The sequence below is a fragment of the Pseudopipra pipra genome, chromosome 2, assembly GCF_036250125.1.
Source record: "Pseudopipra pipra isolate bDixPip1 chromosome 2, bDixPip1.hap1, whole genome shotgun sequence".
Lineage (NCBI taxonomy): Eukaryota > Metazoa > Chordata > Aves > Passeriformes > Pipridae > Pseudopipra > Pseudopipra pipra.
In genome coordinates this window covers 61,266,232-61,289,896 of record NC_087550.1, presented here as the reverse complement: position 1 = coordinate 61,289,896, position 23,665 = coordinate 61,266,232, and the positions used below count along the sequence as shown (strand labels likewise).

Sequence of the window (23,665 nt, the reverse complement as noted above, 5' to 3'; positions counted from 1 at the left end):
AAGTGACCACCAGAGACTCAAATTCAGCTCACAGCTGGTATCCTCAAGCATGAATTATCTTTTGAAGATCTTGGCCTTATTATCAGAAACTTTGAAAAAAAAAAAAAAGCTGAAAAACATGATTCTTGACTCTAGGCAAATTCATGGCAGTCACTCACACCATATAACCAGAAGGTGAAATACATCTAAGTAGTACAAGAAAGTTTCAGAATAACACAATGTTCCCCAGATATTTTCAAGCTCTACTGGGATTTTATTAGGTTTCACAAAAAAAAAAGGAGAAAAGCTTTCCAGGAATTGAACTAACAGGTCTTAGAACAAAGCTTCATGTGTCCCCAAGCTGATGCTTAGTTGACAGCTTCTGTCCTGCTTCTTCATACATTGGGGAAGTGATGGCAATGATCTCCTTTTCCAGCATTTCCATTTGAGTCATAATGTCTGACACAGTGTTTTTCACAGCATTCAGCTGCAGCTTCAGTTTATTGTAATCTTCTTGGAAGGATCCATCCATGTCATAGAGACTGTGACAACCCTGTTTCTCCCCAGGGAGATGGTTCATTTTCAGGAAGCTGTGGTGGAGCTCGCATAGGTCTGGGACAACCCAGAGGATTTCATGCTTACCTGATGTAGTTGTGGCAGACTTGGTCTTATTCTGGGTTGGAGTAGTGCTCTTCTTTTTACCTTCATGTTTCTGCTGGGGGACTGGACCAATGTTACCTTTTTTCACAGCTCTGATGGTATCAGTGTTCTTCTGAAGATCTGAGGGGGCATCTTTGCTCTCTTTATGGACTGTGATGGCTTCTTGGTCTTTCCAGGTAACAGGAACTGCTTTATTCTCCTGCTGGAAATCCTCAAAGACTTTATTCTTTTCCTGGACTGCTTGGAGAGCTTTTTTGCCTGGGCTGAACTGAAAGTCTTGGAAGAATGGAAATGACTTGTTTTCATTCTGGAGGCTTTGCTGAATAGCATCAGTGTAAATAAACCGGACAGCTTTTTTCTGTGACTGACAAAGCTCTTGTAGAGCTTTGTTTTCTTCCCAGAGCATCCTGGTTTTGATGCAGAGGACTTGGTTTTCCTGCCAGAGTGCTCTATTCTCCTCCCAGATGCTCCACTCATTCTGTGTCTCCTTGCTAAAGAGTTTCCGGTGGGAAGGAAAGGGTGACTGGCAGTAGATCTCATTCCCCCATTTACCATCAGTGAAGACAAACATCTGATCCCTTGGTTTCATCCGAGGGGTGATATAGTCTGTCTCAGGCTCTGTACACTGCATGCTCTGGTTCCTCAAATCAAATGCAGACATTGCCTTTCTTTAGTAAATTGAGGAGGGCTGTGTGAAAAGGCTTTTTCCAGGACTTCTGCAAGGGGCCACTGTCCACTGTCAAAGAGTAGGTGACACACTGGGACTGGAGAAACTTGATTAGGACTGAAAGAACAGGGAACACAAATGCATAGACTTACTGCCAAAATTCCAAATCAGAATCAGACTACACTAATGATAGGAACAAGCAAATAAATCAGTTCTCACAGTTGACCGAGTTGCCCCTTTGATGCTGAAAGGTAAGGAATACACCAGGTACTTAACTTATAGAAGCTGAGAAAATTGGCATTGGTAGATAAAGCACCCCTAGGGCAGCACTACAAGCTGTTGATAAAACCTCGGACTTTTCCTTTGTCTCTCTACCGTATTTTTATGGACCTATAAGAGAGTAAAATGCAAGAATATCTTTTGCCTCAGAATAACCTGTTCCCAAATGACTGACAGACAAACAAATTAAAAATTATGAGACTGAAACAACTTTACAAAATAAAACATTTTTAAAGGATCATAGAGCAAACTGGCCTTGAGAGAAGGATTTTCTTGTTGATGTTGAGTAGCCTGTGTTAACTGGACACCAAAAAAATGCTGTGGCAGTTTTGATCTTAAAATCCACAGAACTGTGAACAGGAAGAGCATGAAGTGATACACTATGCACAGATAATTTAAAACTCCAAACCACAGCCCTGGGACATCAAGACCAAGACAGCTCTGTTGCTCTTTGCATGTTTTTTTGACAAGCTCCCATCACCATGGTCCAAACACTGTCACAACCCATAGATAATTCTCCATCTTTCTTTCTCATTTCTCCTGTCACTCTTTTCTTTATATCCCTTGATAGTTCTGTTATTTTTCTTGCTTTCTAACCCTACAATAGTGATTGCTTATCTTTTTCCTACAGTCCATCTGCCTCTTTTTCACATCATCAGAAAACTCATCTCTAAAATCCATACTGCAGGGCCTCACCTTTAATGCTTCTCATTTCAGTCACAGTAACCTCAGCTGAACACTATTCCCCCCCTTTCCTCTACCCAAAATGTTGCAGCCTGAATCACCTTCTAGTCAGGAGTAAACCAAGGCAAATGAAGGACTTCAGTCTTTTACATGAAAAAAAAAGCAACCCACCAAATAATCAAAAATGTTTTGTGCCAAAGAAAAGCTTATTTTCTGCAATTTTAACCAAAATTAAATTAGTGTGATTTTCATGATGAAATTATTTGAACTGAGGTTGAAGTGTTTTTATAACTAAATTGTTGGAATTCTTAGGGTTTCTGCACAATGTTTCTAACAGAGCAAATATGCCTTTTTCTAGTTAAAAAAATAAGAAAGAAGTTAGTTGTCAAATTTCACTCAGGTCTACTCCTCTCCCCAGCTGCCCTTCTGTCCCTTGGAAAGCCCTGTTCTGCCTTTTTGTCCATGAAGAGAGTTTTACCTTCATGAATCTTGCCCTCATCTCTCTACTCCAGGCATTAAGCACGGGGTGACCACCACACACAATCTCCTCGTAGCCTCCAGCTCTGCCATCCCATTGTGCATGCTGTGTCCTATTTTTGCCCTCTCCTTTTCAAAACCTGTTGCTTCCCCCCCTTTCCCTGTCATTTTCACAAAACAGCACTGCATCTCCAGGCTCCTCCAGGTTTCTTCTGAGAGCAAATATTGATAGATGCATCCTTCACCCCCTTACTAAGCTTGTCCAAATGCTCATAAAATTATTGCTTCATTTAAAATCCAAAAGTCCTTAATATAGGAGAGGGCTATTGCAATATAGGTATGGTTGAAGTAACACTTGATTTTATTGAAATAGGGTTTCTATCTGACTTTCAGTGTTGTCTTCCACATCATTGGCTGCTTGATCACATATCAGACTTCTGTTTTCATAGTATCATTCCTCTTCTAAAAGGGATTTCCCCAAAATCTCTTTTTTAGCAGTTTTGTTTTCACTTACACCACATATGTTCAGAGCCATATGTTGCTCCCTCCCTTGCACCCTTTCCCCTGCAGCCTTTCTGACCCATTCCATTCCACTGGGGTGCCCATCTCATTGAGCCATTCACTTAAGAGTTGAACTCGATGATCCTCGTGGGTTCCTTCCAACTCAGAATATTCTGTGATTCTGTTTCCCCCAACAGCTCAAAGACAGGGGCAGAGGGCAAATCAGTAACATGGGGAAAAGACCCCTAAATATCCAGAGGAGATGCAGAAAACATCCAGCATCATAAGCCCAGACCCACCTGCCACTGCGTATGATGGGCCAGCAGCTAGAGTTGTTAAAGTCACTTACAGTTAAAGTGTTTAGACAGCATATTTTCAGGATAAACAGAAATGTATAATATATATGGCCTTGAAGGACATTATCTCGGGGACAATTAAACCTGACAGTGGCTCTGTCAGCTCTTTTGCACTGCAGGGGACACATCGACCCAAGCTTCAGAGAGAGACTTCAGGTTGTCCCGCCTCCCGTATAATTTTTCCCCCATCTCTGAATAACCCTGGGAAATGCTGGGAGCTGGGGTGGATGGGCAAGGTAGCCAGCTGCAGGGAAGCCACACAAAATCAAGACAGGCTGGGCAATTTGATTGCACAAAATTGCACACCCAGCACATGCTCACCTTCTCACTGAAGCCAGGGCTCTTCCCTTCTCCCCGTGGTACAGCCAAGCATCCCAGTCTGAGCTCCTGCTGCTGCGGAGTGTCCAAGGGCAGAGAGAGCGCATAGCAAGGGACAGTGGGGACTGACAGTGATGTGAGCACTGGCAGAGACCTTGCCCCAGATGCAGCCACCTGCCCCCTCCCCAGGGGCTAGGAGCTCCTGCACGCCCTCCTTGCACAACCCACTTCTGCACTTCTTCCCTGCTGTCATCTCAAGATTGTCTTCGATTTTTCCCAGCATTGCTCTTTTGGGTTATTTCTCATGGAAACGACCTTTCTACTAGCTCGGCTCCCATGCCCTTTCCTGATCCCAGACTTCCTGATCTGCCTTTGATGCTCATAACTGAGAGGCATTTGGATGCATTCTTTCTCCATCACACCTGCTTAAAACAAATTTTGTTTGTATTTTGAATCTTCAAATTATATTTGTTGCTGGACTGATATTGATAAGTTCAAAAATCACGTCCTTGTATGCGCTATGAGAGTTGAAGTTATTTTCCAAGGACAATGTGGGTTTGAAGTTCTTCTTTGACTATACGTTTAAGAACAGATTATCACTAAACTCTATTAAGAAGAAAGTAGAATATACAGGGCATTCATGCATTGCAAGTTTAGATATTATTTGTAGCAGCTATTCCCACTTCCATGTCTTTACATTTCTAATGATCTCATTGTCTTTCTTATTTGCTACATCTTTCAGATGTGGAATTTTTTTTTTCTAATCAGAGTTCTTGAATAATAAATACAGCAGTTAATTTCTTTTCCAGTGAAAATTACCATGGTGACATCAGCCTCAAGGTGACTGTTATTGCTTTAGGAACTTGGAGGTACAGTTCAGCTTTGGTGTTATATGAAAATTATAAACTCAGGTATAAAATTCTTCTCTGTAATTTCTCCCTTGCTTATATTTAATCTTAGACAACAAAAAAAATCACTGATTACTATGGCAACTCCCCAGGGAGCATTCTTCTTTATTTGAGCTCCAGGATCTTGTACAGGAAAACAGAAAATCGTCCTCAAAAGAGAAAGGAAAAGATTTCAACATGGGGTGCTTGTGCTTGGCCTGCCATCAGAGGGAATTTAAGGGCACTACCCTGTGCAACCAGTTTTCAGGAGAGGTGACTGAAATGGTCAGTCTGAACTTCTGGAGAACTGAGTCTATGGGCACTGAAAGTGACCTCAGATGAACAGTTAGAAGTCTAAGAGCTGACTGGAAACTGACTTTTAATAGAGACAAGTGCAGCATAAGACTGATCAGCAGAGAAAGCCTGCTTAATCAAAAACCATGGAGAACTAAGTTGGTAGTGTATCTTTGCCTTTTCTTATGCAGTATTTTCCTTAAAGTTGTGTAAAGTTCTTCTGGCAAGTCATTTATTTGCTGAAAATTATGAATTCAAATGCCAGTACATTTAAATCAAATTTAGTGAATATCATGAAATATGTTTATGCACACATCAGAATTGGAAATGCTGCAACAGCTCACTGAAGAATTTTTTGTAGCAGCCACACTGATTTCTGAGCTGGACTCCCGAAAGGACTGAGATGTCATTCACAAGATTATAAAGGCAGAAATAATGCTGAGTATGTTCCCCTCCCTGCCAAGAGACAAGCAACTTCTGCTCTGTAAGAAGGGTTTGACCTGACTTCCCAGCTGAGTGCTTTGTCCAGAGCTTCAAATTACTCAATTTCCCAAAGATGTTTCACTATACAAAGAATTAAATATTAATTGGAATCAAAGTCATATTCCCCATCCCACCCACACACCTTATATCAGGCTGTTCAGCTGACTTTGTTGTCCTTCTTCTTGGAAGTTATCTGGTTTTAGAAAGGATTCAGTGGGAGAGAGTGTATGACCCCAGACACACTTATATAATTCTCTATGTTCCACGCTGGTGTGCAAGAGATCATCCAGTGGTGGGTTGAAAGCAAGGGGGAAGAGTGAGGTCTGAAATGCTGCCACGAAGATCTTGCAAGACCCTGTAGACCCCATACTAGCCTCCCTCCTAGTGGAAATGGTGGCAGGTACCTGCAGTAAAGTTCATCCCTTTCCTTTCATTGCGTTTGGGTTAGAAGACCTGTCAAAGTGCTTGCACTAATAATAATCTTTTGGTTTTTTTAGTAAAAGTATAAGGTTTCTTTGAATTTTGAGCATCTTCTCTCTTTTTCTATTCTCATAAATATGCTATATTCCCAAATATTTATTTGATGAAACCAAAGGCATGTGCTACCACTTTTTACCATCCCAAACACATTTGTTCTTCTGAAATGCCAGCCTCTGTTCATGTCAATGCAGGCTGGTCTCACCACACACTCATTCACTGTTCTCCAGTGCATTAAGCCTGGATGCAAATCCCACCTAGTCACTAAAAAGCCTCTTGCATACTTGAGTGCTCTTGAATCATCTCCTGACCTCAATAACTAGATAGGGAGTAAAAATGATGTTTTCTCAGTTTTTGAGGCAGTGAAGTGTCTGGAGGGAGATGTGGTGATATCTTAGCATAGTATTTTTCCCAGAGAGAGGTGAGTGCACTTCATCAGCAGTGTAAAAATCAGTAATGAAAAACTCCAGAGCAGTTTTTTTTGAGACAGATAAATGGCTCGAGGGACACACCTATGTCAACCTCTATTTAGACTAATTGTCCTTCCAGTGACACCATCACAAAGCTGTGTTTGCCTTGGTATAACCCTCATACATCCAATGCCATGCAAACACCAAACTCTGCACATTCCTGTCAACACTGGGTCAGCTGAGAGCTGAAACAAAAGGTAGAAATATCTACTTTCATACCTTCTCTCTGATTCTAATTTCATTTTAGATATTGGGCAAGTCATCTGTTCCCATACCCCCATTTCCTCAGGTTCTCAGAGAGTTTGGGATACTGACTTTCTGATGCAAGTGTCAAGAGAAATTGATTTTTACTTTTAAAGTGCCTTGAACATGAAAGTATGACAGTAAAGAAGCCCTACATGCTTCTTTTATTTATATCCATGATTGTAATACACACATTCTTTACAAGGTGAAGCAAAACATTTAACTTTTGCTAGTAAGTGACATCTTACAGACATGTCAGGCTTTGTGTTGTTCTGCCTTAGATCTCATTCCCACTTTGCTTTCTTTCTACTTCAGCTACGAATATTTCAAAAATTTCATCAAAACCATGTGCAGTCTCTTGGTCAACTCTAAGCCATCACCTGTCAACACTATTCCTCTGTACTGTGCCTCTGTGATATACTGCTTGTGAGCCTTGCCAACAAAACACAGCCGAACTGCTGTATCGCTCTCGTAGTTCTGCCTGATCAGATCAAAATTTACAGAGCACTCTGTGCTGCTGGAACAGCCCATTAGTAGTTTATTGTTGATTAAATACTAGAAGAAATTATCATTGGTGCACTTTTTTCAGTTCTGCGGGCAGAGGCACGCTCACCGCAGCGGGTGGAGGGGCAGAGCTAACATTGCACCCAGAGGAGTTCCTTGGTCTTTCTGTACACAGGGACAATTTGGATTGGTACAGTCACCTCAATGTGCCACACGTGACCAGAAGGTATCCCACATGGCCTGCAAAGGACGCTCTGAGAGGCAGGCCTGCCACCAGGATGTGCTGAACACACTGTCCCTGACCTCTGATACTCACAAACCCCAAACAGCAATAGGCAGTGGTGTTCAGGCAACAGACTTGAGCCCTTCATGGTTTGTCAGCCAAGTGATGCTTGGGCCCTCATTACTGCACTGATTACTTCTCTGCTGACTGCAGTAGAGCTTAAACACTTTACTGTCCTGTAGGTATTACATGTAGACATCTCAAAGTAGCTGTCTACAGTTTGGAGGTGAATTCTTCCTGGTCCTCAGTGTGGTTGGATATGATGTGCCACTTCCTAAAGGTGTTTCTCCCTGCAGTGAGTGCTGAGGAGTCTGCAGTTGTTAGCCTCCTCAATTAAGGTGGTTAAAACAGAGCCTCACACCCCAGCAGAGAGCTCCAGCTCAGCTTGGCTCACATGCACTGTATAAGGGAAGGTGTTGCCGAGCCAACAACTGCTGCATGGCCTGGGACACCTAAATGGGATCAGCTTTGCAGAACAGAAAAGAACTGTCTCTTCTTGACAAGGATTAAAAAAACTATGTGCAAAATTCCTGTCTCTCATGGGCACCAAGCAAGACGCTGCTAAAATTGTGGGAACAGGGGGAACATTCCATTTCACGTGCAGAGGAAGGAGCTGTGAGTCTTGGTGAGTAGAATAGAACACGAGAGCACAGACTTGAGCTGTGATGTCCTGCAAACATGCAAGATTTGGGTGCTGAGGGCATTTCAGCTCATGCTGAACACAGCAGTTCTTCCACATGACAAGTGTCTCTGGGCAAGAAGAAAAGTCAGTGGTTCCATTCCTGATTGACAGGGAGAAAATTGAGAGTTCAAGCTCATTAAATAATCTCTAATAGTGATTTATGGGGTCCTGTACATTTTAATCTAAAAAAAACCCCTAAAATCATCTAATTAGCTAAGTGTGTAATCCTGTATATTAATTGTCTATTAGCCACTTCTTAATTATAATGGAATGGATATCAAATAACATGTGATGTCCACGTCGCACCAATTAAGTCATTATCAGACTAGCTCCTACTTTAATAAGGATCTGTTTAACTGAAGTCTAACCATTTCATTTTATTTTAAAAGCAGTACAGAAGAGGAAACAAACACCTTAAAAAAGTAGTATCCTATTAGGACTTAAGAGACACTGTACTGTAAAAAATGATACATGAAGAATCATGAAACCAACATAAAAATTCCATTCAGACACTAATCCAAGGATTTATCAAGGAACCTGAAAACCCAGACCTTGTGTTTAAGTTTCTCCAGAGTTCCTTATTCATCCACGCAGACCTTCCGGCATTTTTGCCTGACTTCCTCTTTGTTGGGATGTATTGCTCCTGAGCTTGGAGGAGGTGATCCTTGATTAATAACCAACTTTCCTCTTTGGCTTCTCTGTCATTTGGAGAAGGAATTTATTATCAGTGCATTCCAGGAACATCCTGGATCATTAATGTCCTGCTGTGTTGTTCCTCCAACAGATATAACGTTGGATGAAGTTCCTCCTAAGGACCATGGCTTGTGAACATGAGGCCACTCCTACCTGTCTACAGAACAACTCATCCACTCAGTCTTCCTGGTCAGGCAGCCTGGAGTAGACCCCCACTATAACGTCACTTATCCCTGCTCTTCCTTTAATCCTAGCCCATAAGCTCTCAGTTGGTTCCTCATCCATTCCTAGGCAGAGCTCCATGCACTCCAGCTAGTCATTGACATAGAGGCTGACACACTCCCTTCTCATCCACATCCTGTCCTTCCTGAAGAGCCTGTATCCCTTCATTCCAACACTCCAGTCACAGAAGCCATTCCATCACATCTCCAGGAAGCCAATAAGATCACAGCCCTGCAGGCATGCATACTTCTATAATTCCTTTTGTTTATTCCCCATGCTTTTGATAGAGACATTTAAGTTGGGTCCCCCATTAAGCTGACTTACTGGCTGGAGTGGCCAGAATCACATTGTGCTGCTCTTCAGGTGCTCTCCTGCTGACCTGGGATCCCTCTCCAGGTTCTGAGCATCTCTGGCTGGCACTGGCATCAAACTGGATGGTAGGAGTGGATAGATTGAGGTTTCCCTCCCCTGGTAACATTAGTTTAAAGCGCCCTTCACTAGTTTGTCAAGCCTATGACCAAAGGTGCTCTTCCCCTTCTCTGACAGACGAACCCCATCAGCTCCCAGTAGACCAGGTTTCTCAAAGTGAGTCCCATGACCTAAGCAGCCGAACCTCTGGCTGTAGCACCAGTGTTGTAACCATTTGTTGATTCTTCAAAATCAACTGGCCCTTTCAAATCCCTTCCCTTTGATCAGGAGGCCCGAGCATCTTAGAGGAGCACTGTACCCCAGAGACACCATTTCTAAAAATTATGAACAGCCACTCCTAAGATTTTATATATACTCTTCTCCCCCTTTCTGATTACTCATGTTTCATTTTCCAAGAAATTTTGAAATAGCTTACTTGGTCTTGTACCCATGTTCTGACAGGCAAACACTGCTCAGTACAACTCTCTCAGTCTTTATGGGCATGCAAGATTTGTTCTCCCATTACGTTATCACTAGATCTGCAGAAGCAGACTTCTAACAAGGCACAGAACCCACCCGGTAATCTTATTAAAAATCAGATTTGGCATTCAGAATCAGTCTTTGCCTGGTGGGTTTCTCAAATGGTAGCTCTGTCACCTGAGTTTTGCAAAAAGCTCTGCACCCAGCTTCAAGGACTGTCCTTCCACAGCATTTTTGCCTGCCATGGCACCCGGATTTTTACTGAAGCTGATGGGCTTGTGCAAAGCAAGCATCCTAGGAAAAATATAAATATCTTGAAGGATCTCTGAAGCTTAATGCTGGACAGCGCACTTTTGCCAAACTAGATATTCAAAAAGCACATGAAGAAAAAAAAAAGAAAATATAGGCTCATAACTAAACTTCAGATGTAGAGTGGCACTGAAAAAAGACCATTTCAAGCTCTGTGGAGCCACTGGTTTACCTTTTCTAGCATGTATCACACTTTGATGGGCCATGGCACACTTTACTTAGAGGAACACAGTTTTAACACCTGCTCATCTCAGGATTTAAATTGCTGCCAGAGTACTCTTTTAATGGTATGCCTAAAGAATAGAGGTTTCAGTGACGAAAAAAGAGAATAAACAGTTAGATCCCAGGTACTATTGTTAAGCACACATAGGAACAGTTAAAGAGGCAATTGTAGAAATGTTATGCAACCCCTAGGAATGATTTTATGCCACAGAAGCAGCCCCTCTTACCCATTTCCCTCGTCTTTCAATCTACAATCTGTCATGGGGTGAATAGAGGTTACAAAAGTTTTGCAAAACTACCTGCAGACATCTGTGCAAATTTGGGGTCACTGTCTGTCCAAATGCTCTGTGGTGGAACTTGAAAAATAACTGGAACCAGAACACACATCCACTTAGAGAAATGCAAAGAGAAAGAAACAGGTTAACCTGTCTTCATATGTGTCTGGAGGATATCATTAACATTAATGTAGTCATAAAGCAGCACCTGCTGGCTCAATGCAGCAAATCTTTGCCTACTACCAATTAACTCTTCAAAAAATAATAGAGAACAGTTTTTGCCCTTCTGCCCCAAGCACAATAACTTGTTTCCTGCTAAGCATTGTTAATTATAATGTCCCTGCTGCTCTGCCTTGCTCAAATGAACAGCCCCATGAGTGGCATAAGCTTCATAGCAAGGTGTATCTCAGCAGGAGCAAGTGCAGAATTATTGAGCTTTAAAAAATATTACACTACCTTTTATTACTATTGTTGTTCCTTACTTGGTGTAGAGCTTTCACTCTTAACCACCCACAAGGAAAAACCCACACTTCTGTGAGATACTGGATCCAAATCTCACTGAATTATTGATATGGGTCGGAGGTAATGCTGCCTTATCACATAAGGCCTGCTGAGAGCACGTGGCAGAGTCGAAAGGTCCTGCAGTGGACATGGCTGAGCCCATGCAGAGCACATGGCATCACTGAAGGCCCTGCAGCCGGGCTGTCAGTCAAGGCAGACCTGCCTGGTAGCCCACCCACACCACACCCATGCAGCCCGCGACTGCCTACAGCACAACTCACTCTGGCCTGGAAGACACTGACCGGATATCCTGCCTAGGAGGGAAAACTGAACTCTATAAATACATGAGACTCCATACGAGCTCGCTCTCTCTCTTCTCTCCTGCAACATGAACCATGTGAACCATCAGATCTTGTCGATAACCATTTTTTCTTTTCCCTCTCTCTCTCTTTTCTCTTGCTGCCCGCACCATGTGAATCATCGAATCTTGTCATAAACCATTTTTCCTTTCCTCTCTCTGCTTCTCTCCTTCTTCTCTCTTTAACCTTTTAATCTGTTTTCTTCTTTTACTCTTTTCCTTCTCTTATGGGTAACTTAAAACCAATGAGTTGAGTTTTACTAAAGCTGGTATACTGATTGTTTGTAGTGGGTGTAATGGGTCTTTGTGCTGTGTTTTAGTGAAACATTTTTTCTTGGTTGTATTTTACTCCTGTAAAATCTTTTGCCAAAATATCTTATTTTTCTCACTAAATTAAAAGAATTTCTCTTAGAGAAGAGTGTGTGACTCTTTCTCTGGATGCTAATTCGAGGTTATAATGAACCAAAAGGCTTTCAAAAAGTCTTAAATAAAATGCAACTGCTCTGGGCAGCTTATGGCTTAAAATCTGGCTTCAAAAGTGTAACAACATCTCTATCAAAGAACAGATCTCACCTAGGTGAAGGGACAAACTCCATGAAGATGTTCCCATTGCAGTAATGTCAATGATTCAGTGAGCAAAGTCTGAGAAAAAGGCTTATGTGGGGCAAGTTGTGTGATGAGATGGGGAGAGACACTCCTCAAAAAAATCTGCGACCTTGTTCTGCATTGCTAAATGTGAACTACAATCAGATTGCTGATGGGAAGAGTGAAGGTGAAAGTGACCCTTCTTCTGTGGTTAAGTGTGACAGGTCTGTGACTATGCAGCTGGACATTAGCTGTGTGCTACTAGCTTTCACATGTCCTTGGTTCTCCTTCAGTGGCCTTTTTAAATCAGCTCTTCTCCAGTCGATGCAACCGCCCCTTGTGCAAGGTTTCTGATATGGTGTCCAACGAGGTCACATATACATAAGCTTTGGATCTCTGATTTACAGTGTAAGAGACACTGTCTCTTCTGCAAGGTGTCTCTTACAGCATGTCATGTTATATGACTGAGCTGCTAGCCATGTCAGGTGTCCCTCCTGGTCTGAGCAGAGTTGTCTGTATAAGAAGCAAAGTTAAGCTGCTTCTGCTTAGGAAAAAGATAGCTCTTTTCTTTCCACCTGTATACAGGGATGAGCTGGCAGAAAAATGTGATGCCTATTAAGATATTTTGAATGGTATTTAACCTGAAAATTGTGTTGAGACCATAATCCATCTAAACTTTCTGTACAAAATAAACATACAATTTGTGATAGTCATTAACTAACACCGTTTTGCATAACACAAACACTGAGGTTACACATTGTGCTGATGTTACTCTTCCTCTTCTCTTACCAAAATCACTTTCTGCATAGACAGAGTATCAGGAATCTGATTTACTGTTCATGCTTGTCAGAGCATTCCAGGTGATCACAGATCAAGTACCATGGTCCTCATTGCTGAATGGACAAACACCGAGGACACTGGTTCCTGTACTTACCATAGAAAGACAGAAATGTGTAAATAGTTCCTATTTAAAGCCAAGTTGTCATTAGTGCCTGATTGTATGTTTATTCACAAGTTTGAACTGCATGGAAAAGAGTAGTTGTTCTGGCTGACAAATCTCTGTCAGCCCTTCTTTTATGAGACAATCAAGTTTTTCCAGAGCTATGAAATGCTTTGTATTATTTGCTGCTGTGATTTTCAAATCTTCTGTATCTAACAGGGTACCTGGAGACTGCCCTCCTGTTTCTAGCAAAGATTTCAACCTGACACTAATAGGAAGACTGCATCTCGAAACCACCTTTTGGAGACAGAAAGGGGAAGTCCAGTGACCTGGGAAGCCTCACATGAAATGACTAAACCAAAGCCTGTCATCATCTTACAGACATGTCATCAGCCCATATCTCCCTCACCTTTCACCTCAATGTCGATTAGTTTCTACAAATCTCATCCCAAGAATTGATGAATGACAGACAAAAGGTATTTCTGTGGCTTGCAGGCCAATTTTTTGCAATGCATCTTTATCTGCTTTGCCTGATTGATCAAAGATACCATTATCTGCTGTACTCCACAGTCTCATTGACTAGGTGCAGCCTTGCTAACCCCAAGCCTTCAGAAATCATAAAGCTTGCTAAAACTAAAATTAAAAAAGGGGCATTCTCCCTTGTTCACTTCTGGATTCAGGATCTTTATAGAGGTCAAATTTCCTTCTTACCCCTGGGAGAAGGTACTTTCTTTCTAATGACAGAGAATGTTGTCTTGCAAATAATGAGACATCTGCCCAATTATTTATCTTTGTTTTGTCATATTTACCTTTGTTCTGTAATTTTCTTCCCAGAAAGAGCTTACTTGTTATATAAGTAAAAGACTACACCATGAGCATCTATTTCATGCAACTTCACCTCAGAAGAGAAAAGCAGAAAGACTAGAGAGTAGCTACCTCCAGCTCCTCTGGCCAATGTGATTGTTAGCAGACCTTGCAGTCCTCTCTGTTCTGTCACCTGCCAATATCTCAATTTCCTTCTCTTTACACTGGCTCCATACCACCAAATACTGAGCCCTTAGAAACTGTCTCCAGTCACCTCCACTTACACCTACACGTAACCCTCATTTCCTCTTTTGAGAAAGCCCCAGGCAGTACTGTTTAAAGGCAAAAATTCAGATGCAATAAATGTGCTTGAGCAAATGAGATCAGAAATTGCTTACCATGTTGTTGAAACACATCATCTTTGATGCACAACCGCCACCAATGCACAGACATACCTGGGTGATGATTAGGGTTGAGCTGCAGATCTCCTGGGAGGTCTGCTAAAGAAACCACTTCTGAGATGTAAGTGAATGTTAATACCAGGTGAAACTATTATCTTTCTTGGGATACCTGTGTTCTTAGAGAGGAAATCAGCACTGGAAGCACAGACACTTACAGAAATCTGAAGCAGCATTCCCTCTGCATTATGCATGTAAAACATCAGTACCTGAGAAATAACATCACACAACCTTTTTTTTTCTCCCAAACAACAGAATCACTGAAAAACTTCCTAAGTAAAGGACAGCAGATGTGGGTAACAAAAGTTGAACAAATATCTGGTCAGAACATGAAGTTTATTAAAAAGATAGTTGCTTTAAATGCCTTGTCATTTGCATATACATATAAAATAAATGATAGAGATAGTGGCTCTTCATTATACTGACATCTTTTTGTATTGTGTCTGAGAAACCACAGGTACAAGTTCACATACATGTCACTGCGCAAAGTGCTTGTGGTAATCATTTTCATGGGGAAAAATAAGCAGTTGCAGGATCATATATTTTCTGTCGTGAATTCAATTAATGCACACATCAATCAGATTGTCAAAGCTGTTTCCAGCCCATGACTGGATATTTCCAGCTTTGACATGTTAGATCAAGGAGAACCTGAATCCTTGAAACATAATTTTATCATACACACTCTCTCTCTCTTTATTTACTGCTTACTTCCCATATTCAACTTCCCTAGTAAATTCTTTATATCATTTGCAGCTGCTTCAGAATTCCACAATCACCAGCTCATTAGCAACATAAAGATCCCATTCTTCTGAGAACCTTCCCTGGGTTTCCCCCAAAATTTACAAGGACTAAGATTTCCACTATTCAGGTGGGTTTAACTATCACATCCTTCTAACCTAAATTGCTCTGGCATTCCTTCATGCATTTGTACATTACTTTACTGTCTAATGTCTTTCATCCAATTTCAAGAATGTACCATTCTTCTTTCTTATCCTTTTTTTTCATTGTTATTCCCTTTTGCACTTGATGGCTCAGTGTCTGGCTGGTCATAATTTGTTGATTATGAGCTGTGTCTCTTCTGAGGTTTGGTTGAAATTTAGAGCTAGCCTAAGATATGTTAGTCACAAAAGAGGGTGTGAGAAGGAAGAAGAGTTGGAAAATATATTTTTTTCTTGTGAAAATTGAAGAACCTGGAATTAGAAATGACCTTTTCTTCTATATTTTTTTCCCAGATTAAAATTGTGAAGAAATATGAAGTTTTCTCCCCATGTATACCATGTATCACATAACAGGGACTCTGGAGTTGGGTTTTTCAAGCCATGAAGACACAGCACTCACTGAGTGAGTACTAGCACAGGAAATTTCGAGGAATGTCCACTGAAAGAGACAAGCTCAGATGTGCTTTACACTATCACCAAACAGGTTAACTCCACCTGATGAACTGTCCTTTAGAGACAGGCACTGGACTTGACAATGAGCTCATGAAAAATGAAGAGGTGCAATTTATTCAAAGGACCAAATATCTCACAGAAAGGGGCAGGGAGAAGGGAGGAAAATGCAGCAGGGGAGAGGGGTCAGAAGCAGTCCAAAATTTGTGCAGGCAACTGCAGCATAAAAACAACCGAACCAGTACTACCCCAAGAACTCAGTCATAAATTTTAATGGCTTGTTATCTTTACAAAGCCTTCAGCAACACAGTAAGAAGTGCCTGTTCTCCCTCATTTCGCATCTTCGCTATTGAATGCTTTCTTTTCCCTCCCTGATGTCATGTTAGTCTAAACAATGTATCTGTTTTGAGTGCAAGAATGAAGCAGACTGCTAGCAGGGACAGAGATGTGTGCTCCCTGGAAACAGCCCAGCTCCCATCCTTTTCCAAAATCGTTCCCTGTTAGCCATACCTGAGGACAAGCTGGCTATGTTGTGGTCAGCCAAGGGCGTGCACCAAGGGTAGCAAAGAGGCAACATGTCCCAGAAGCTTGCTGGGTTGTGCCTGCATGCAGCAGGATCTCAATCCTTTGAGGTGTTGTCAAACACTGTTTGCCTTCAAGACGTCTATTAAACGCTAGATTATAGAATGCCCTGATAGGTTTGCATGAAGGGCATTGTGAGACTGACTGACAGACTGATGGGATAAAGATGTCAGGAAAACCTTCAAAGTTTAGTTTTGACAAAAGTCAAGAAAAAGAACTGCAAAGGATTCCAAATCTTGTTGCAAACAGGTTTTCCCACAGATTTAACAGGGAAAATAAACGTGCAAATTCCAGTAGACCCTACTTTGAGTCACATTAGTGATTCAAGATGCTTCATCATTCTCTACATCATACAAACTGCAGACTTTATATTTCCCAGACTCTAGTGATAACAAGCCCTATAATTAGGTATCTGTCCTTTGCAATCAGCACTGCAGATTTCTGTTCATAGGAGAAAAATTGTAGGGCGGGAGAACCACTCAAAAGCTGTCACCAGCGTAGTGTGTCTGGCTAATGGTTTCAGAAACATTAGAAGAGAACAGTTCCTTAATTTTGGTATGTAGTATGCTAATAAAAATGTTCCTATTCATTTGTCTGTCTGAGTGGACCCACACAAGTTTTGGGTTCAAGCTCATTTTCTCAGCCTGCAGTAGTTAAGTAACAGATTTCTTCTGATTTCCTCCTTCCCCATACCCGTGGAGCTGTTTTCCTGCATGACTGGCCACAAACTGTTCCTGCTCATTAGTCAAGATTTGCTTTTCAAGTTTGATAAAGCAAGATGATGAAGAAATGCTGCCTAGGGCTGGTTTAGGAGTAAGAATGAGAGCAGTACCCATGCAGTTTGCTGGTTTCTGTTCTTTGACTTGAAATGAAGAGCCTATATTGTCAGCAGGCAAGAATCAAACTGTTACTGGACTATCCTGGAAAGCTTTGAGAGGTAGGAACAAGGAGGTTTTGGTGTAAAATCTTGGCCTATTGAAGTCACAACAACATCAAGTGAGTGAGGGATTTTACATCCAAAGGAAGATGCATTTACCTAGTCTTATCACGGACTTTAGAAGCAAAAGAGCAAAAATTATTCTGATTACGTTGCCTACAGTAAGGCAAAAGCCTGCTGCTCGCTGCATTGCACCACTGAGATCGCAGCAACTCTGAAAGACATTCTGGTAGAGTTCCTCTGGTCCCTGTTTTATGTCTGGAGAAGTAAATTTCCTCACCAAGTTGTCTTTGACTGTATTTTAAAAATGAATTTCATGCCAGTGCCTCCCATTCTTCACTCTAGCAAAACTGCCTCTGGAGGAAGCAATGACAGCTCTCGGACACAATCTTCTGCCCAGTACTTAGCCAATAGTCCTTCATCTCTGAGGTTTCCAAAACCAGGAGGGTTATTTTCAGGGACACACATATTAAAATTAATGCTAAATCAAAAGGGCTGCCTGCCGTGGGGCTTGATTGGATATGAACAAAGAATGTCACTTTCTGAAGTCAACCTGCACGTAGATCATTTTTTTTTCACCACCTAATCATGATTGTGAGAACATAAATCATGAGAATTACAATAAGCAAGCCTGATGAATGTGCACCACAGGAACTCCAGCCTCAATCCCCTTCGAGGTCATCACTGGAGACAGTCCTTTTCTAGGGCTTGGTTTCTACTGCCTGGCACATCCACTCCTTAGCCACACTCTTTGGAGGGAGATAAGAAGTACATCACCTTTGCTTCTGTTTTGTCTATAGCCTGTCTCTCCTTTTAACCTGAAAATGAAGCCCCGTAAGTTGTCTGTAAAAGCTTCCTGTATTTTTTTTTCATTCGCTTACAATGAGGCTCTTAATAATTGGAAATAAAGCAAAAATCCTCAGGAGCATGACAGTGAAGTCTGCAAGTGCACAGGAATTTAGTCTTCTCAATATTTATGTTTAGAATTAAATACTTCATGCAAAAACAATGACTTTGACTCCTGAGGCCTTCTCTCTCTTATCTCAAAAACCATTCATACACATGCTCCGGGATCTCTATGCAAATATAAAAAGGGGATTAAGTTGTATGTGTAGTAAATCCTGTTTTTACATTTAATAGGTAAGAGCTAACGGAGGGCCTTTGGATTACAAATAGGTTTCTATTTGCTGAGCAGACTAAAGCATTCTTTCCTCTGGCTGCTCTGCCATGCAGGAATTGACTTTTTCCTACTGAGAAATTCAAGTCAATTATAAAATCTATAGTATATTAGAGGTATGTACTGTACAATAAATGATTTTTATTTAAATAACTGTACATTAAGGAATGTCCCCTACCTCCACAAAACCACTCATTGCTTTGCAATGGGAAGCTGTGCCCCAGCCCACCTATGACAGTAGCATTGCATAAGAAACTTCTACACCCTTAGGACTTCATTTGGGAAATATCAGGGACAAAAGGTGAAAACTGAAATCACAGCTGTTTGAATAGGAGGCAAGTACTGCCCCTGGCCCTAGACATCATCTTTGACCATCATCTGGTGCTTTCTCTCCACCCTTTGCAGCAGAAGCCAGGAGGAGGAAAACTCCTCCAGTCCCACCAAATCAATTGTTACTTCTAAGACCACATGACAAATGCACTGGAATTTTGGTTCAATTTTTATGGCTTGTCCCACAACAAGGAATCAGGCTGTGGCATAGAGCTGAAGGGAACACAAAGCATAGGGCTCTGCAGGCAGCCTATCTGGGTGGCTGCTGACCCAACCATGTGTTTTTTTGTTTCACCCGTTGTCCTTTGTTCCCTTATAACATTAAAAAAACCACCAAGACACTACCCTGCACAAGGCAAATTCCTCTCTGTGCATCTTGTAAGGCCAGTCCCTGGGTCCGCAATGAACACAGTCACCAGAGTGGAAAATATCCCACAGAGTCTGATGGAGGGATTTAAAGGAACTGGCTGCAGAGGGTAAAGCACAGCTGGAGGCTGAAGAGATGGAACCACAACTTCCTAACAACACCAGTACATCTCACAGCTGGACTCGAGCACGTGTTCCTTTAAACCTGGCTTTCCTTTCAAGAAATCTCTGAATGAAAAGTAGAAGCAGTTTTTGCCTTTGCAAATTCACCAAGCCCTTCCAGCTCAGACACTCAGCTGCCAGAATAAGTAGCAACCTTATTTGACCTCTGGATGGGAGGAAAAAAGGCACCCAAACCCAACAAGCTAGAGAGCCCTTTGGAGGACAGCAAGGGTTACAAATGCACTCCATGTCCCAGCACTGGCAGCTGGATTGGGTGAGGATGATGGTGTGCTGGGGACCATGGGGGCAGCTCATGACAGGGAAGGCTCAAGAGGCAGCACACAGCAAAAAGAACAGCAAGGGAGCCTTGGCTGGAGCCCATCCACCATGCCTTACACAGATGAGCCCACCTCTCCTCATCAAGCAAGGTGAGATGCCCAGGCTCTGTCTTTAGAGGAGCACAGGAGGGCAATTCACCTAACTTCCCTCAGGGCTTGCTAGGGGCAGAGTACCTCAGGTGCAAGCAGTACTGATCCTTCCTCAAGACAAGCTCACAGACTGGCCTCCCACTGCCAGCATACCAGGCTGGCCCCACCTCTCTGGATGTGATCTCACACATCCTCCACCACAGCAAGTCCCTATCCCCTCCATTCCCCCACTCTGGCCAGGCTCCCATAGCCTCGCCAAAATGTCCAGGAAGGGCTGCAAGCTGGCAGGAGCCCCCACCTCCCTGTCTGACAACATGTGATATGGCAATACAGGAACTATGGCAATAGAACCCCAGCAGAACCCCAACAGAACTTAACGGATCCCCAGTGGAATGTGAGGGGACAACAGCCTAGCAGAACAGTGAGGGGAATAGTCCCAGCCACACCCAGGGACATGGAGGACCAAAATGGCATCCCAGGTACCTCCCTGCCATTAAAACTCTGCCTGCTCCTTGTGGCGGGGGGTCCCCTGGATATTCTAGCCCAAAGATATTTCTGCATGTTCTGGGACACCTGTCCGGGGTTTGATGGGGAGGAAGCTTTTCTGGGGTCCTGGCGTGGCTGTCAGATGCTGCCTTACCATTTACCCCTATGTTTCCTTGTTGAACTGATTTTTGCTGTTCTCCTTCCCTGTTTTCCCTTTCATACCTTTTGTCAAAAACCAAACCCCTGACAGAAAAAAACCCATCATACATGGGAGTTAGGGAGGAAGGAAGAGAAGGTACCTGCAGAATGCCCCGAAGGCCATTGCCTTCCCTGCAGCAGGCCAGGGTAGAGACACAAGGATGGGTAATCAGAGGAGGAGAGATACAGAGCCAATTTCCCCCTTTGGCCCTCCCAGCCATCCCTGAGATCAGACTTTCCTGAGATGTAGAAGCAACAGTTGACTAGACCATATTATAACATACCTTAACAAAACGTAAAAAGGGGAATTAAAGAAAAACTTTCTCAAACCAGTTCTAGTGAGAGCTGGAGTGAGTGCACGTTCTGCCCCCCTCCCCTCCACCTCAGATCTTGGTGCAGACCCTCACACTGGCAGACCCTACAAATGGGGACAGCACATCCTGGCATGAAGCCTCTTGACAAGGTGCCTACAGACAGGGTGCAGGCAAGAGGGTTTTAGAGCATTTGGTAGGACTGTGCTTAGCAGGGTCAGTGCTGACAGCATTGTCTCTTGGCTTCTTTCTCATTCTCTGTGTTCTCTTCATAAACAACATTCACATTCCTTTATCTCTTTATTCTTTTCAGATTACACTGTCATAAATTTCTACTTCAGAGCTTTTAGTTTTAATAGACAGTTCTACGACTATATGTATTTTTTCCTTAGACTTACCATAACATTTAGATTTCTAGATGCATGCTTCAGAGAGTGAAGCATAAGAGGCTCAGTTGAAGAGCATAAGGATAAGTTATTCTGCCAGTGGAAGGAGGAGACACCAGAGAGCTTCTCAGCTCTCTCTCAGTACAGCTGGCTCAGTATAACTGTGATTTATTCTCCTCTAAACCTACAGAAATTGTAGTTACTTAGTATCACTGCAAATTTACACCTCTGGTTTCACTGCGTGTGTTGGGACTGTGACCTTTAGCTCCGTGTTTAAGGCTAATGGATTAGCTATGCATTATTTGCCACCTCTAAGAAATGCTGTTCTGATCTCTACTAAAATATTGGGCTTCTGCAGAGGCCAGGACAAAAGGCAGCAGTGCCTGGGCTTCCTTCTTGCACTGCAGGACATGAAACACGAGAGACTATCTTGGCAAGAGGCCTTTGTGTGGATGAGAGGATCAGGTCCTGAGTGCCAAAATGAGCACAAAATGTTTCTACCTGCAGTTTGCTGCAGTGTTAGAAATCAAAACCACAGCCACAATAACTTCAGCTCTGTGTTACCCACAGCCATACTCAATAAATCCCTGATGTTGCTTTCAGATGAGTTCTTTATCCTTCCAGAGCAGGAAAGAGACAGAACCACTGGCAGTGTTAATCTGGGATTTCTGTGCTTTGAGTCTAATTTCAGATCACTTCTTGTGTCTCATGATGCACATCCCAGAACATTCACTTAACAACCATGATTTATAGCTGGAGCTGCTTTGTTTTACTGTGCTGTACAATTGCTATGCTTTAAAAGTGCCAGGCTTCCTGAAGAGCAGTCATAGACTGTATCTCCTCAACTGTGTGTAGAGCATGTGGTCTGGGCCACAATGACATTTGCTAAAGTCGGGTTTTAAATCCCAACAGTACAGGTTGGTAGTCTGATCCTGCATACCTCTCTTGTTTATGCCTACATATTACAAATGCAATTTTTCTGATTTACCAGAATAAGTGGGTTCAGTTCTTAATTTGGGGCATTACCGGTTGCAAACAGAGCCAGTTGGTTCTCATTCCTGCACCTGCAAAACTAGCATGGTCCTTTTAACCTTGAGGCTGAGGGAATTCTCTAGGTCCTGGATTATCACATATTTGCCACATCCTTCAGTACTTCTATTAAGCCTACTAGTGGTCACTGCATGTAACAGAGATGTAGGCAGCCCCTCAGCTGGAGCCAGTGTCACTTCTGGTGAGATCCAGGTTTTTGGACGCAGCCCTTCAAATGGTAAGACACTGCTGAGATGAGTATTACTGGCTTCTGTTGATGCTTACAGGACAGGTCGGATGCAACAGGCATAAGTGCTGCACAACAGGAGACCACTCAAGAGTCTTCTGTGTGACTTACAGAAACCAATTACTTTCCAAATATATTTGAAAGTGCAAAGTGCAGAAACAGAGTTATTTCAGGAGATTGTTTTCTCTGCAAGAATAGTGGTTATAACTCAGATTCTGGAGACCTAGTCTGGACACAGCTGCAACGGCAGAAATAGGTGAAACAACCTGGTTGGTTTCAATAGGCTTGTTCGGCAATTAAAGCCCATGAATGTTTTTTCCATATATATATATATGTTTATATGTATGTATGTATATATATAAAAATTGCTTTATGTTTTATATACATATATATATAAAGGTATATAATGTGTATAATAATAACAATACTGAGTGTATAATATGCACACTATTAGGAAAGCAGTCAGCTACTCTCCTTGGATCTGTAAATAGATGCATATATGCATATGCATATATACACAAACACAGCTGCTTCTTTAGCATTTAAGGAAGTGTGGAGTCCAGCACCCCAATCTGCCCTTGGTGGGTGGTGTTAAGCTGTAGCACTGAGTATCACAGCGCCCATGGTGCCAGTAAGCCCCTCTGCTCCAACAAAATGTGGGGACTGCAGGGATGCTTCACCCACAGACCCTCCTGGCCTGTGGGTCTGACAGCTCCTGAGATCAGCTATTGCATTGCAAAGTCCTACCAAAAAGTCACATCTAAACAAAGCTGAGACACCATCAGATGCCTTTCATTGCAGTGGACTGTAAACTACAAGATTATAAATCCCGTAGGATCAAGCAGGCATTGCTTAGAAGGAAAGCTTTCCCCTACTAGCACAAATATCTTGAAGATAGCAAAGGAAATCAGAGGCTGACTAAACTCTTATTTACATAGTATTCTCTCCAGACCTACTGTAGTGTGGAAATTCCACTCCAATGTCTGTGTATTAAAGTCTCTCTAGCTTTGTGTACATAGCACTCCTCTACCTTTTGGGGTATGTGCAGGGAGCTTATAGATGGAATTAATTTAGTTGACATTTTACAATACAGCACAGACTTTAATCCTCATTTGATGGCATTGTACTCTCTGTCTTCT

At 42.3% G+C, this 23,665-nt stretch overlaps 1 protein-coding gene across 1 annotated transcript; it reads right to left on the bottom strand.

The window, feature by feature from the left end:
* Positions 1–232: 232 nt before the first annotated feature.
* Positions 233–4,077, bottom strand: CBY2 (chibby family member 2). Its single transcript, XM_064641469.1, has 2 exons — positions 3,925–4,077; positions 233–1,423 (listed from the first exon to the last, which is right to left on the bottom strand). Exon 2 carries the CDS (start codon positions 1,298–1,300, stop codon positions 326–328), a length of 975 nt encoding a protein of 324 aa, XP_064497539.1. The 5' UTR covers positions 1,301–1,423; positions 3,925–4,077; the 3' UTR covers positions 233–325.
* Between the last annotated feature and the right edge of the window lie 19,588 nt (positions 4,078–23,665).

Excerpts from the sequence above, each read along its gene's own strand:
- CBY2 (XM_064641469.1), bottom strand. The coding sequence starts at position 1,300 with ATGTCTGCATTTGATTTGAGGAACCAGAGCATGCAGTGTACAGAGCCT.